Below are 12,252 nucleotides of genomic sequence, written 5' to 3' on the forward strand. Positions count from 1 at the left end.
TTGGCGGTGAAAAAGCACTTTGAACTACTTTGTTTTTATCTGAAATCGCCACACAGGGCTTTTTTTTTTTTTTTACAGTAGAGTTAACAGTTCACGGGCAAAAAAAAAAAAAGGAAAAAATAATGAAAAAAAAAGCCCATTACTCCATGCTCCTATGATTTGATGAAAAACACCAGTTCCACCAAAATTTAGCAACACGGCACAGAATCGCCCTCTAGCCTGTCCTTTAGGGGTCATGGGGGAACTCTCATCAACGTTACCAGAGCATCGTACTTGCCATACTGTTCTTGCCGATTTCTCACTAAAAACTATCGCACCGACAAAGATAACAATACGTATTTATAATCATTGTTAACCCGGTAGCAGCGACGGGCCAAATTTGTGGCTTCACCGTGTAGCAGCGATGGGCCAAATTTGTGGATTCACCGTGTAGCAGCGACGGGCCAAATTTGTGGCTTCACCGTGTAGCAGCGATGGGCCAAATTTGTGGATTCACCGTGTAGCAGCGACGGGCCAAATTTGTGGCTTCACCGTGTAGCAGCAACGGGCCAAATTTGTGGCTTCACCGTGTAGCAGCGACGGGCCAAATTTGTGGCTTCACTGTGTAGCAGCGACGGGCCAATTTTGTGGCTTCACCATGTAGCAGCGACGGGCCAAATTTGTGCCATGATATTTACCCCCCAAAATAGATGATACATAATCTGATCACAAATGCTTTGATATATATTATGAAATGGTTTGTGTGAGGGGTGATTTTTTCTCATTTTCTCGCTTGGAGGGACCATTAAGAAACATGGTCCCCGCTGCTACCGGGTTAAAATCGGCAATTGTTGATGCTCTTTTTCTGCAGTATTTATGGGCCAGAAACCGGAAACTACAATGTTATGCGTACGATTATCTGGCAACGCTGGCCCCATACGTTCACCCCGCAGAAACTTTGTCAAACTACCACCAGGGTCACAAAACTACCCTCGGAAATGCCCACAAATCCCATATGAAAGCCTTGTTTAACCCGGTAGCAGCGGGGACCATGTTTCTTAATGGTCCCACCAAGCGAGAAAAATGAGAAAAAATCACCTCTCACACAAACCATTTCATAATATATATCAAAGCATTTGTGATCAGATTATGTATCATCTATTTTGGGGGGTTTATATCATGGCACAAATTTGGCCCGTCGCTGCTACACGGTGAAGACACAAATTTGGCCCGTCGCTGCTACACGGTGAAGACACAAATTTGGCCCGTCGCTGCTACACGGTAAAGCCACAAATTTGGCCCGTCGCTGCTACCGGGTATTTGTATGTGCATGCCTGGACGCCGAGAGGTTTAAGAATATGACACTACTCTTTATCATTTGCTTTTCCTGTCTACTGATCTATCTGGCTTTCATTATTTTGGACTCGCACTCACGTTTCCATCAACCACACAATGTTATGAGTACGATAAAAAAAATCTTCAAGTCCAAAATCAGCATGACCTTACAGCTGACCAAGAAGTGACCCATTCTGACCTTTCGTGGCGTTGTTGGGAAGGGACCGCTGAAGGTGACCCTCGTCCTCAAACATACCATCGTCACCGTAGAGGGATGGGGCACTGGGGGGAGGAGGAGGGGCGGAGGAGGAGGAGAGGAGAAAGGGGAAGGGAGAGGTGGAGAGAAAGGTAAAGAAGGAAAGGGAGGAGAGGAAAAGAGGAAAGAGGGAGGTATGAGGGAAGGGAGGAGAAATAAATAAATGAAAAGGAGTAAGGGGAGAGAGAGAGGAGGAAAGGAGAAGAGAGAGGAGGAAGGGAGAAGAGAGGGAGGGTAAAAAAGAAGGGAGGAAAGGAAAAGAAGGAGAGGCATGAGAAGGAAGGGAGGAGACAAATAAAAATGGAAAAGAGAGAGAAAAAAAGAGGTGGAGAGAGAGAGAGAGAGAGAGAGAGAGAGAGAGAGAGAGAGAGAGAGAGAGAGAAATAATCAATAACACACAAGATGCTAATATTAACTTAAAATATGTGCACTACAACACACACACACACACACACACACACACACACACACACACAAGAGGATGTCAGGTTAAGTTAAAAAAGCCTAGACAAAAAAATATATACCAAAAAAAAAAACAGTTGAAATTTTCCGACTCCAACTCTATTGCAATTTTTTTTTTTCCTTTTTTTTTTAAGATGCTGCCTGTAGTGCCCGTAGACTCTCTTGAGGTCCTTTTTCTTACATGTATTTACATCCAAATTACATGTACTCTATACAGGCAACATCTAGATAATGTAAAAGAAAAAAAATCACAACTACATTACACGATAAATGATTACGTTAAGGAGTCGGAGTCGGGGGTATTTTTACCGACTCCGACTCCACACCCTGATATGATGACAAATGGAATGGTCTCTATATATCCTGATGGAGTTTAAGGAGGAGAATTTCATAAGTTTAAAGCTAACTCTCTCTCTCTCTCTCTCATGGTGGTGGTCTATTGGGTAGTGAAATATGGCAACCTTTATCCTAAGACTTTTTTCAACCTATCATTTTTCTCTCTCACACACACACACACAGTGGAGGTCTATTGGGTAGTGAAATATGGCAACTTTTATCCTAAGACTTTTTAACCTATCATTTTTCTCTCTCTCACACACACACATACAGTGGAGGTCTATTGGGTAGTGAAATATGGCAACCTTTACCCTAAGACTTTTTCAACTTTTTTTTTTTTTCTCTCTTTCTCTCGTTAGTTACCCTCCACTCCTTTTTCTTCCTTCTTCAGTTCCTCGTTTTATTCATTTCTCTCTCTCCCACTTAATCTCTCACTCACTCCCTCTCTCCCTCCCCCCTTACCTGTTGTTGATGTTGTTATGGCCTCGGTTCTTCAGGAAAAACACCTTCTCGGCCGTCGGGTTGGGCCAGGAGAGAACGCCCTTCTTGTCCACGCAACAGAGGTTCTAAAGGGAGGGAGAGAGAGAGAGAGGGGGAGAATAATTAACAAACCTACACCACACAGCTATACCCTACATACTGTCTTTCCTTCCTTCCTTCCTTCTCCCCAGCCCAATCTTTCCTCTTTTCCTTTCCTCCCTTTCCTTCTCTCCTTTCCTCCCCTCCTCCTCTCTCTCTCCCTTCATCTCTAACCCACTTCCTCCTCTTCTTACTATATATGACCTTGATTAAAAGAAAAGAGAGGGAGAGAGAGAAAGGGGAGGATAGCGGGGGAGGGGGAGAGAATGGGGAGGAGGGGTATGCGTAGAAGTGAAGGAAAAGGATAAGAATGGGGAATAATGTGGAGAGAAGCGGAGGGATGAGAGAGAGAGAGAGAGAGAGAGAGAGAGAGAGAGAGAGAGATACCTAGAGAGACAGTGAGAGTGAGAGACAGATAGATAGAGAAAAATTAATCACCGCCAAAGCTTAATTTAACGCTGGGAATAAGTTCAGCCTGTCGTGCGTTGGAGGTGAGCTAAGCAGAGCCAGAGGAACACTTTCTGAGCCTATGTGAGGGTGCTGAAGACTTGCCCCTCCCCCAGAGTTGCCAAATTTACGTACTCAAAACATCGCATTTATCAGTTCCAGGGCTAAAAAACTTTCCTACCCGCACAGATAACGAAACACCAGTTAAAGTTCTCGTTAAAAGCATTACTTATTGGCATTTGTTTGCGATAGCTGTGACTCAGAATCCGGAAAATACGTGTTGAGTGGCTGAATATGATAATTTGGTAACCCTGCCCTCCCCCCTTCCCCATGTCAGTGTGCGGTCTTGGTCTTGTCACTGTCATGGCGATTTTCTTTTTCTTTCTTCCTTTTTTTTTACGTCGCAGCCTATTGCACCGTTAGGCTTTTTACTGGTGGGGCCTGATGGTTGGCCCAGCCCGTTGTGGTGCAGGTGAATGTTTATAGTGGCGCCGTCTTTGGTTCATACTGCCCCCTGGAGCTCATCTTTGAGCCTCTCTTTGGAGAGGTATTCTAGAGTCCGGATTGATAGGTGGTCTTTAGGGCAGCATGTGGGTAGTCTTAGGCCACTCGGCGGTGACTGAAAAATCCCAACTGTATGGCGGCCAGGATTTGAACACATGTCCCTCCTGGATCTCCAGGACGCGGCGCCAGCAGGCTAACCACTCAGCCACCGCCTTCCCTTATCATTAGGTTAAGGTGGAGTTCTGTTAGTCTTTAACCCTAGACTGCAGACTTTCTACAAAAAGACCTCACCAAGCTACAGGAATGGAACAAAAAGTGGCTGCTACAATTCAATGAAGAAAAATGTAAAGTCATGCACCTTGGGAGGGGGAATCCAGCATACCAATACCACATGGGAAACACTCCACTATCCACCACAGAGCCAGAGAAAGACCTGGGAGTGTATGTTACCAGGCTACCAGTGAAGGCCAAATCCAGCACACCAACACCACATGGGAAACACTCCACTATCCACCACAGAGGCAGAGAAAGACCTGGGAGTGTATGTTACCAGGCTACCAGTGAAGGCCAAATCCGTGCCAATCGCAGCGGACGGGTTAACTCATGAAGTGTTGATACCGTAGTTTATTTTTTTACCAGTTTTGCTGAGCTGCACGGTAAATAACTACAGCCGTCCCTCAAATAGTACGGTTTCCAATAGTTTAGTTTCGGTTTTATAGGGATTGTCATAGACGATCTTTTAAGGATTTTTAAATTTCCCGTTCGTCGGGAAATTTAAAAATCCTAAAAAAATCTTCTATGAAAATCCACATAAAACCAAAACCGAACTATTGGAAAACGTACTATTTGAGGGACAACTGTACAGGGTATTGATTTGTACTACTACTACTACTACTACTACTACTACTACTACTACTACTACCACTGCTACTACTACTACTACTACTACTACCACCGCCACTACTACTACTACTACTACTACTACCACCACCACCACTACTCACCGTCACAGAGGCCAAGGCGTGCAGGATGTTGGCTGTGCGCGTTGGCCCTGGCTGGGTTCCGCACATGGTGGCAAATACATGTGTGCGCAGCTCCCCACCAGACACGTTCACATGACCTGGCCGCAGGATTTCAAGGTCAGCCTCCTCGAAGGGGTCATCTAAGGGCTCACTCTGATTGGTCAAGAGAGAGAGGGAGAGAGAATGGAGGGAGGGAGCTGGTCGAGGAAGCAAGCATGGGTCAGGGTGGTGCTGTGAGGGAGGAGATCAGAGGCAACCAACACCCTGGACTGCAATATTTGGTGACTGTCTTTTGATATATTACTCTTTATCTTTGTTTTTTTGTTTTTTATTGATTTATTTTTATTTATTTATCTATCTATCTATCTATCTATCTATCTGTCTGTCTGTCTGTCTGTCTATCTATCTATTTTTGTGTGTCTGTGTGTGTGTGTGTGCGTGACTGCCTGTAACAAGAGGTGCATGTGGTGTGTCAGGATGGGATGGAGAAAGTAATGAGTGTGTATGAGCGGTTTGGTGTTGGTGTGACAGCGAAAGGAGTGGAGTGCGGAGTGGTGGAGTGGGTGAAGCTTGGTGCATTGAGATGGTTTGGACAGGTGATGAGAATGGGGGAGAATGAATTCGTGAAGAGATTGTATGAGGGAAGGATTGAGGGAGGGGAAGAACACCTGTAAAGTGGATCAATAGGGTGAGTGGGTATTGGAGCGAGAGAGTTGGAAGTAGCAGGAGTGAGTGTGCTGAGAGGGGGTGCCAGAACAGGGAGAGATGGAGACACTTCTGCCGTGGCCAACCCCTGGAGGGAAGTTCACATGAGGGAGCAAGGCATTGGAGATATAGGGTCATATTATAAGACATTTTGGCCCCCAAGAACACATATTTGATAAGGCTTTCATAGGAGTTGTGGGCATTTCCAGTAGTTTTATGATCCTGGTGGTAGTGTGACCCTTCCTCTGTACCGTGAACCTAAAGAAACACATTAAAACCCGACTGACCCCCCAAGAACACATATTTGACAAGGCTTTCGTAGAAGTTGTGGGCATTTCCAGGAGTAGTTTTATGATCCTGGTGGTAGTTTCACCCTTCCTCTGAACCGTGAACCTGAAGAAACACTCATTAGAACCCGACTGACCCCCCAAGAACACATATTTGATAAGGCTTTCATAGGAGTTGTGGGCATTTCCAGGAGTAGTTTTATGATCCTGGTGGAAGTTTGACCCTTCCTCTGAACCGTGAGCCTGAAGAAACACTCATTAGAACCCGACTGACCCATTCTTTGACCTTTAGAAATAGCTGATGTGAGGAGCGGAAGTGTCTCATATTACCGCCCATAGATAACTCAATAAAGTAAACCATGATAAAATACAAAGCATACAAGACTAGCTCAACCCTCTCCAAATACAAACAGGCTTCACTACTTGGATGAGGACGCGATGATGGTAGTGCCAGTGATTTGACCAAGGCTGGACTGCGGTAACCTCCTCACAGAATGAAAAATATTAGGAAAAAGAAACAATCCAGGCCCGGTATTCTCAAGCCTTACAGCGCCAAGGCACACACATTTGACAAGGCTTTCGTAGGAGTTGTGGGTAGTTTTGTGACCCTGGTGGTACTTTCGTTGGAGTTGTGGGCATTTCCAGGGGTAGTTTTATGACCCTGGTGGTACTTTCGTAGGAGCTGTGGGCATTTCCAGGGGTAGTTTTATGACCCTGGTGGTACTTTCGTAGGAGCTGTGGGCATTTCCTGGGGTAGTTTTATGACCCTGGTGGTACTTTCGTTGGAGTTGTGGGCATTTCCAGGGGTAGTTTTATGACCCTGGTGGTACTTTCGTAGGAGTTGTGGGCATTTCCAGGGGTAGTTTTATGACCCTGGTGGTACTTTCGTAGGAGCTGTGGGCATTTCCTGGGGTAGTTTTATGACCCTGATGGTACTTTCATTGGAGTTGTAGGCATTTCCTAGGGTAGTTTTATGACCCTGGTGGTACTTTCATTGGAGTTGTAGGCATTTCCTAGGGTAGTTTTATGACCCTGGTGGTACTTTCATTGGAGTTGTAGGCATTTCCTAGGGTAGTTTTATGACCCTGGTGGTACTTTCATTGGAGTTGTAGGCATTTCCTAGGGTAGTTTTATGACCCTGGTGGTACTTTCATAGGAGTTGTGGGCATTTCCAGGGGTAGTTTTATGACCCTGGTGGTACTTTCATAGGAGTTGTGGGCATTTCCAGGGATAGTTTTAGGACCCTGGTGGTACTTTCGTAGGAGTTGTGGGCATTTCCAGGGATAGTTTTAGGACCCTGGTGATACTTTTGTAGGAGCTGTGGGCATTTCCAGGGGTAGTTTTAGGACCCTGGTGGTACTTTCGTAGGAGTTGTGGGCATTTCCAGGGATAGTTTTAGGACCCTGGTGGTACTTTCATAGGAGTTGTGGGCATTTCCAGGGATAGTTTTAGGACCCTGGTGGTACTGTTGTGGGCATTTGATGGTACTTTTGCTGGAGTTGTGGGCATTTCCTAGGGTAGTTTTATGACCCTGATGGTACTTTCATAGGAGTTGTGGGCATTTCCAGGGATAGTTTTAGGACCCTGGTGGTACTTTCATAGGAGCTGTGGGCATTTCCTGGGGTAGTTTTATGACCCTGATGGTACTTTTGCTGGAGTTGTGGGCATTTCCTAGGGTAGTTTTATGACCCTGGTGGAACTTTCATAGGAGCTGTGGGCATTTCCTAGGGTAGTTTTATGACCCTGATGGTACTTTCATAGGAGTTGTGGGCATTTCCAGGGATAGTTTTAGGACCCTGGTGGTACTTTCATAGGAGCTGTGGGCATTTCCAGGGGTAGTTTTAGGACCCTGGTGGTACTTTCGTAGGAGTTGTGGACATTTCCAGGGATAGTTTTAGGACCCTGGTGATACTTTTGTAGGAGCTGTGGGCATTTCCAAGGGTAGTTTTAGGACCCTGGTGGTACTTTCGTAGAAGTTGTGGGAATTTCCAGGGGTAGTTTTAGGTACTTTCGTAAGAGTTGTGGGCATTTCCAAGGGTAGTTTTATGACCCTGGTGGTAGTTTGATCATTCTTCTGTGCCGTGAATGTCAGAAAAACCTCATTAGACCTCTACTTATCTCCTTTTCAGCCTCTGGAAGTTTTTTTTTTTCACTCTTTTTGTTGCCCTTGAGCCATCTCCTTTGTTGTAAAAAGAGAGAGAGAGAGAGAGAGAGAAACTGAATTGATTGTGTTTGTCTTCCCTGGAGGAGAGAAGAAGAGGTGACGGAAGAGATGGCGATGACGGAAATGGAAGTGATCAATAGGGATGACCTGCTTGTATGGGGCGCTGATGATAGAAGAGGTCACTGATAATTAAAACTAGCAAGATAATCAAGGTGCGTGAGTGGCATCAGGAAACACAGCCTTACTCGTAGATAAATGGCGCCACTATAAAAATTCCCTGCGCCATGACTAAATAAATAAATAAATAAATAAATAAATAAATAAAATAAATAAACTATAAAAATTGCCTGCGCCATGACTAAATAAATAAATAAATAAATAAATAAATAAAATAAATAAATAAACTATAAAAATTGCCTGTGCCATGACTAAATAAATAAATAAATAAATAAAAAAATAAAAAATAAACTGATGCCAGGAATGACCTCAAAAATGACATGGTTCAAGATAAAACCATTCATGAATTTAAAGACTTGAAAATGGGACCCCTCCACTGTAGCTGCTTCCTGTATACCACAACTAGGTAAACACACACACACACACACACACACACACACACACACACACACACCCTTCCCTACCCTTCCCCCCCTTCCCTTTCACCTTGCCCATCTCTACCCCATCCTTACCTTTAATTTCCTTTCCCTTCTCCCATCTTTATCTACTCTACCCCTTCCTTTCCTACCCTTTCTTCCTCCCATCCCATCTACTCCTTCCCTTTCCTTTTCCCTCCCTTCCCTTTCTTTCCTTCCTTCTGAAAACAAAATAGACAAACTAACATTATTTTTTGAGGTGCATAACTACACACACACACACACACACACACACACACACACACACACCTCCATATGGCCGGCCTGGTGGTAAAGAGCGAGGATGCGTGCCGTGCCCAGCCAGTTGAGTGCCAGCCAGGCGGGGGGCAGGGTGAGGGGGACGAGGGGCAGGGCCACACCCACCGCCCCCACGAGCAGCCCCTCCCCCCAGTCACCCCCCCAGCCCCCATGGTAAAGCCGCAGCCCGTTGATCACAAGCGCCAGGGCCTGAAACAGCAACACAACACTTAGCAACACTGTAAGAACACACTGAGATTGTCATTCGTTAACCACTTGACTGTGGATTTCCTGCAAGAAGACGTCAACAAGCTACAGGAGTGGAACAAAAAGTGGCTGCTATAATTCAGTGAAGAAAAATGTAAAGTCCTGCACCTTGGGAGGGAAAATCCAGCATACCAATACCACATGGGAAATATATCCAGGGGTTGGCCACGGCAGAAGTGTCTCCATCTCTCCCTGTTCTGGCACTCCCTCTCAGCACACTCACTCCTGCTACTTCCAACTCTCTCGCTCCAATACTCACTCACCCTATTGATCCTCTTCACAGGTGGTCTTCCCCTGACACCACCTCCCTCAATCCTTCCCTCATACACTCTCTTCATGAATTCACTCTCCCCATTTTCATCATGTGTCCAAACCATCTCAATGCACCACACTCCATCCACTCCACCACTCCGCACTCCACTCCTTTCACAGTCGCACCCACACCAAACCGCTCATACGCGCTTTCATTACTTTCTCCATCCCATCCTGACACACCACACACCACATGCACCTCTTATATAACTCATTTCCATTGCACGTATTCTCGATTGCATGACCACGTCTCTGATGCATATGATAGAGTTGGCAGGATAATACTGTTCCTTACTCCCCTCTTTGCCTCTATGCTCACACTTCTTCCTTTCGTAACTCTCTCCAATGCACCCACCACCTGTCTGCCCTTCCGTCCAACCACTCAGGAAGTAAGAACGGACATTAAGTGAACTGATGAAGATGATGATGACTTGTCTGCCCTTCACTGCTCTTTCCCTCACCTCACCTTCCATACTTCCATGCTTACATAAAAGTCCCTAAATATCTAAACTCAGTCACCTCCTCCATTCTCTTCCCCCTGACCTTATCCTACACTGCATCGTGCCCTCTGCTCTAACTCTGTACGGCTTTGCAAAATCAATGACCTGTTCTCTCGCCCTCTCAAATACCAAAACCTTACTCTTTCCAGCATTCACTCTCAGCTTGCTCCTCTTACACACCCTGTCAAACTCATCCATTATCCTCTGCAGCATCCCCTCATTATCTGCCAGCAATACTGTATCATCTGCAAACAAGCTCGCAACCAATGACTCCTCCGTACCTCTCATTTTCAGCCTTGGACCAAGCTCCCCCACTCTGGCTTTCATTTCTCTCATACAACCATCCATGTACACATTAAAAAGCCATGGTGACATCACACACCCCGGTCTCACACTCACATCAGCACCAAAACTCACTCAACTCACCATTCACACATACAGAGGCACTCACATCCTTATAGAAGGATCGGATTCCCTCCAGCAAACACCCTCCCACACCATATATCCTTAGAACATCCCACAACCCCTTCCTGTCAACCCTGTCATTTGCCTTCTCCAGGTTCATGAATGCAGCAAACAGCTTCCTATCCTTTTCTATGTATTTTTCAACTAACATTTTGAGTGCAAATATTTGGTCTACACAACCCCTCCCTATCCTAAAAAACCCTTGTTGATCGCCTACACTTTTCTCAGTTATTTTCTTCATCCTCTCATTTAAAACCCCACATGGGAGACACTCCACTATCCTCCACTATCCACCACAGAGGCAGAGAAAGACCTGGGACTATATGTTACCAGGCTACCAGTGAAGGCCAAATCCAGCACACCAATAACACATGGGAAACACTCCACTATCCACCACAGAGGCAGAGAGAGACCTGGGACTATATGTTACCAGGCTACCAGTGAAGGCCAAATCCATGCCAATCACAGCAGACGGGTTAAGAGAGGGCTACGGATTTTAAAGTTATGTTCTCGGAAATAAGACTGTGTGTGTGTGTGTGTGTGTGTGTGTGTGTGTGTGTGTGTGACTTGGAGGTGACCCGCCCCCACAAGTAGTATATCCTGTTGTTATGGGGTCTGGGTGCGCTGATGGAGGAAAGCAACTGGGATGAAAACATAAGTGGTAGGTGTTGGTAGCTGCCTCCCACAGTGCGAGTCCCAAACTGTACACACACACACACACACACACACACACACACACACACACACTTGAGAGACATATAGCTTCCCACAAAGAAACATAGAGGTTTGGAACAGACTAAGTGAGGATGTAATATCGGCAAAGAATGTGCACAACTTTAAGGAAAAGCTGGACAAATACAGATATGGAGACGGGACCACACGAGCGTAAGCCCAGGCCCTGTAAAACTACAACTAGGTAAATACAACAAGGTAAATACACACACACACACTGGCCTTACACAAACCACCCCATCACCCTATCAACCCCCTACAGACAATCACACACACACACACACACACACACACACACACACACACACCCTGGCCTTACACAAACCACCCCAACACCCTATCAACCCCCTACAGACAATCACACACACACACACACACACACACACACACACACACACACACTGGCCTTACACAAACCACCCCATCACCCTATCAACCCCCTACAGACAATCACACGCACACACACACACACACACACCCTGGCCTTACACAAACCACCCCAACACCCTATCAACCCCTTACACACATACACACACCCTCCATCCCATCCCGCCACAACCCACCACAGCAAGGGGGAGCGCCAGCCCCTCCATCGCCACGGCAAAGATGGTGTGCCGCTGCCTGTTGAACACTGTCACGGGCCTGTTGAGCGCCTCGGCCAGCAGGATTCGCAGGTTGGAGATGTAGGGCGTCTCCAGCAGCAGGTGTGGGGTGGCCCTGAGAGGGGTGCGGGCCTTGGGGGAGCTGAACCCTTCCCCGATGCCCTCAAGCGGTGGGGAGAAGACCTCGCCCATCTGCAGCTCTGGGGTGGAGTTGCTGCTGCCGGTAGTGGTGTCCTGAGGGTGTGCAAAAGGTGTTAGCGCCATATTTTCAAACATTTTGGAATCGTACACATATTTGACAAGGCTTTCGTAGGCATTTTGGGGTATTTCCAGGGGTAGTTTTGTGACCCTGGTGGTAGTTTGACCCTTCTTCTATCACACACATATTATTTGGCAAGACTTTCGTAG

At 46.2% G+C, this 12,252-nt stretch overlaps 1 protein-coding gene across 4 annotated transcripts in view; it reads right to left on the reverse strand.

Moving 5' to 3' along the window:
- The window catches only part of LOC127006084 (transmembrane protein 94-like), an 89,682-nt gene extending 77,559 nt beyond the window's left edge, over nucleotides 1-12,123 (reverse strand). For all 4 annotated transcript variants that reach the window (XM_050875591.1, XM_050875593.1, XM_050875592.1 and 1 more), the window contains exons 1-5: nucleotides 11,806-12,123; nucleotides 8,979-9,176; nucleotides 4,903-5,073; nucleotides 2,831-2,934; nucleotides 1,514-1,596 (exon numbers count right to left, since the gene is read on the reverse strand). In XM_050875591.1, the coding sequence (XP_050731548.1) occupies nucleotides 1,514-1,596; nucleotides 2,831-2,934; nucleotides 4,903-5,073; nucleotides 8,979-9,176; nucleotides 11,806-12,120 (871 nt within the window). In that variant the 5' untranslated portion in view covers nucleotides 12,121-12,123. The remainder of the gene's footprint in view (nucleotides 1-1,513; nucleotides 1,597-2,830; nucleotides 2,935-4,902; nucleotides 5,074-8,978; nucleotides 9,177-11,805) is intronic.
- Nucleotides 12,124-12,252: the final 129 nt, after the last annotated feature.

The sequence above is a fragment of the Eriocheir sinensis genome, chromosome 32 (assembly GCF_024679095.1).
Source record: "Eriocheir sinensis breed Jianghai 21 chromosome 32, ASM2467909v1, whole genome shotgun sequence".
Taxonomy (NCBI): domain Eukaryota; kingdom Metazoa; phylum Arthropoda; class Malacostraca; order Decapoda; family Varunidae; genus Eriocheir; species Eriocheir sinensis.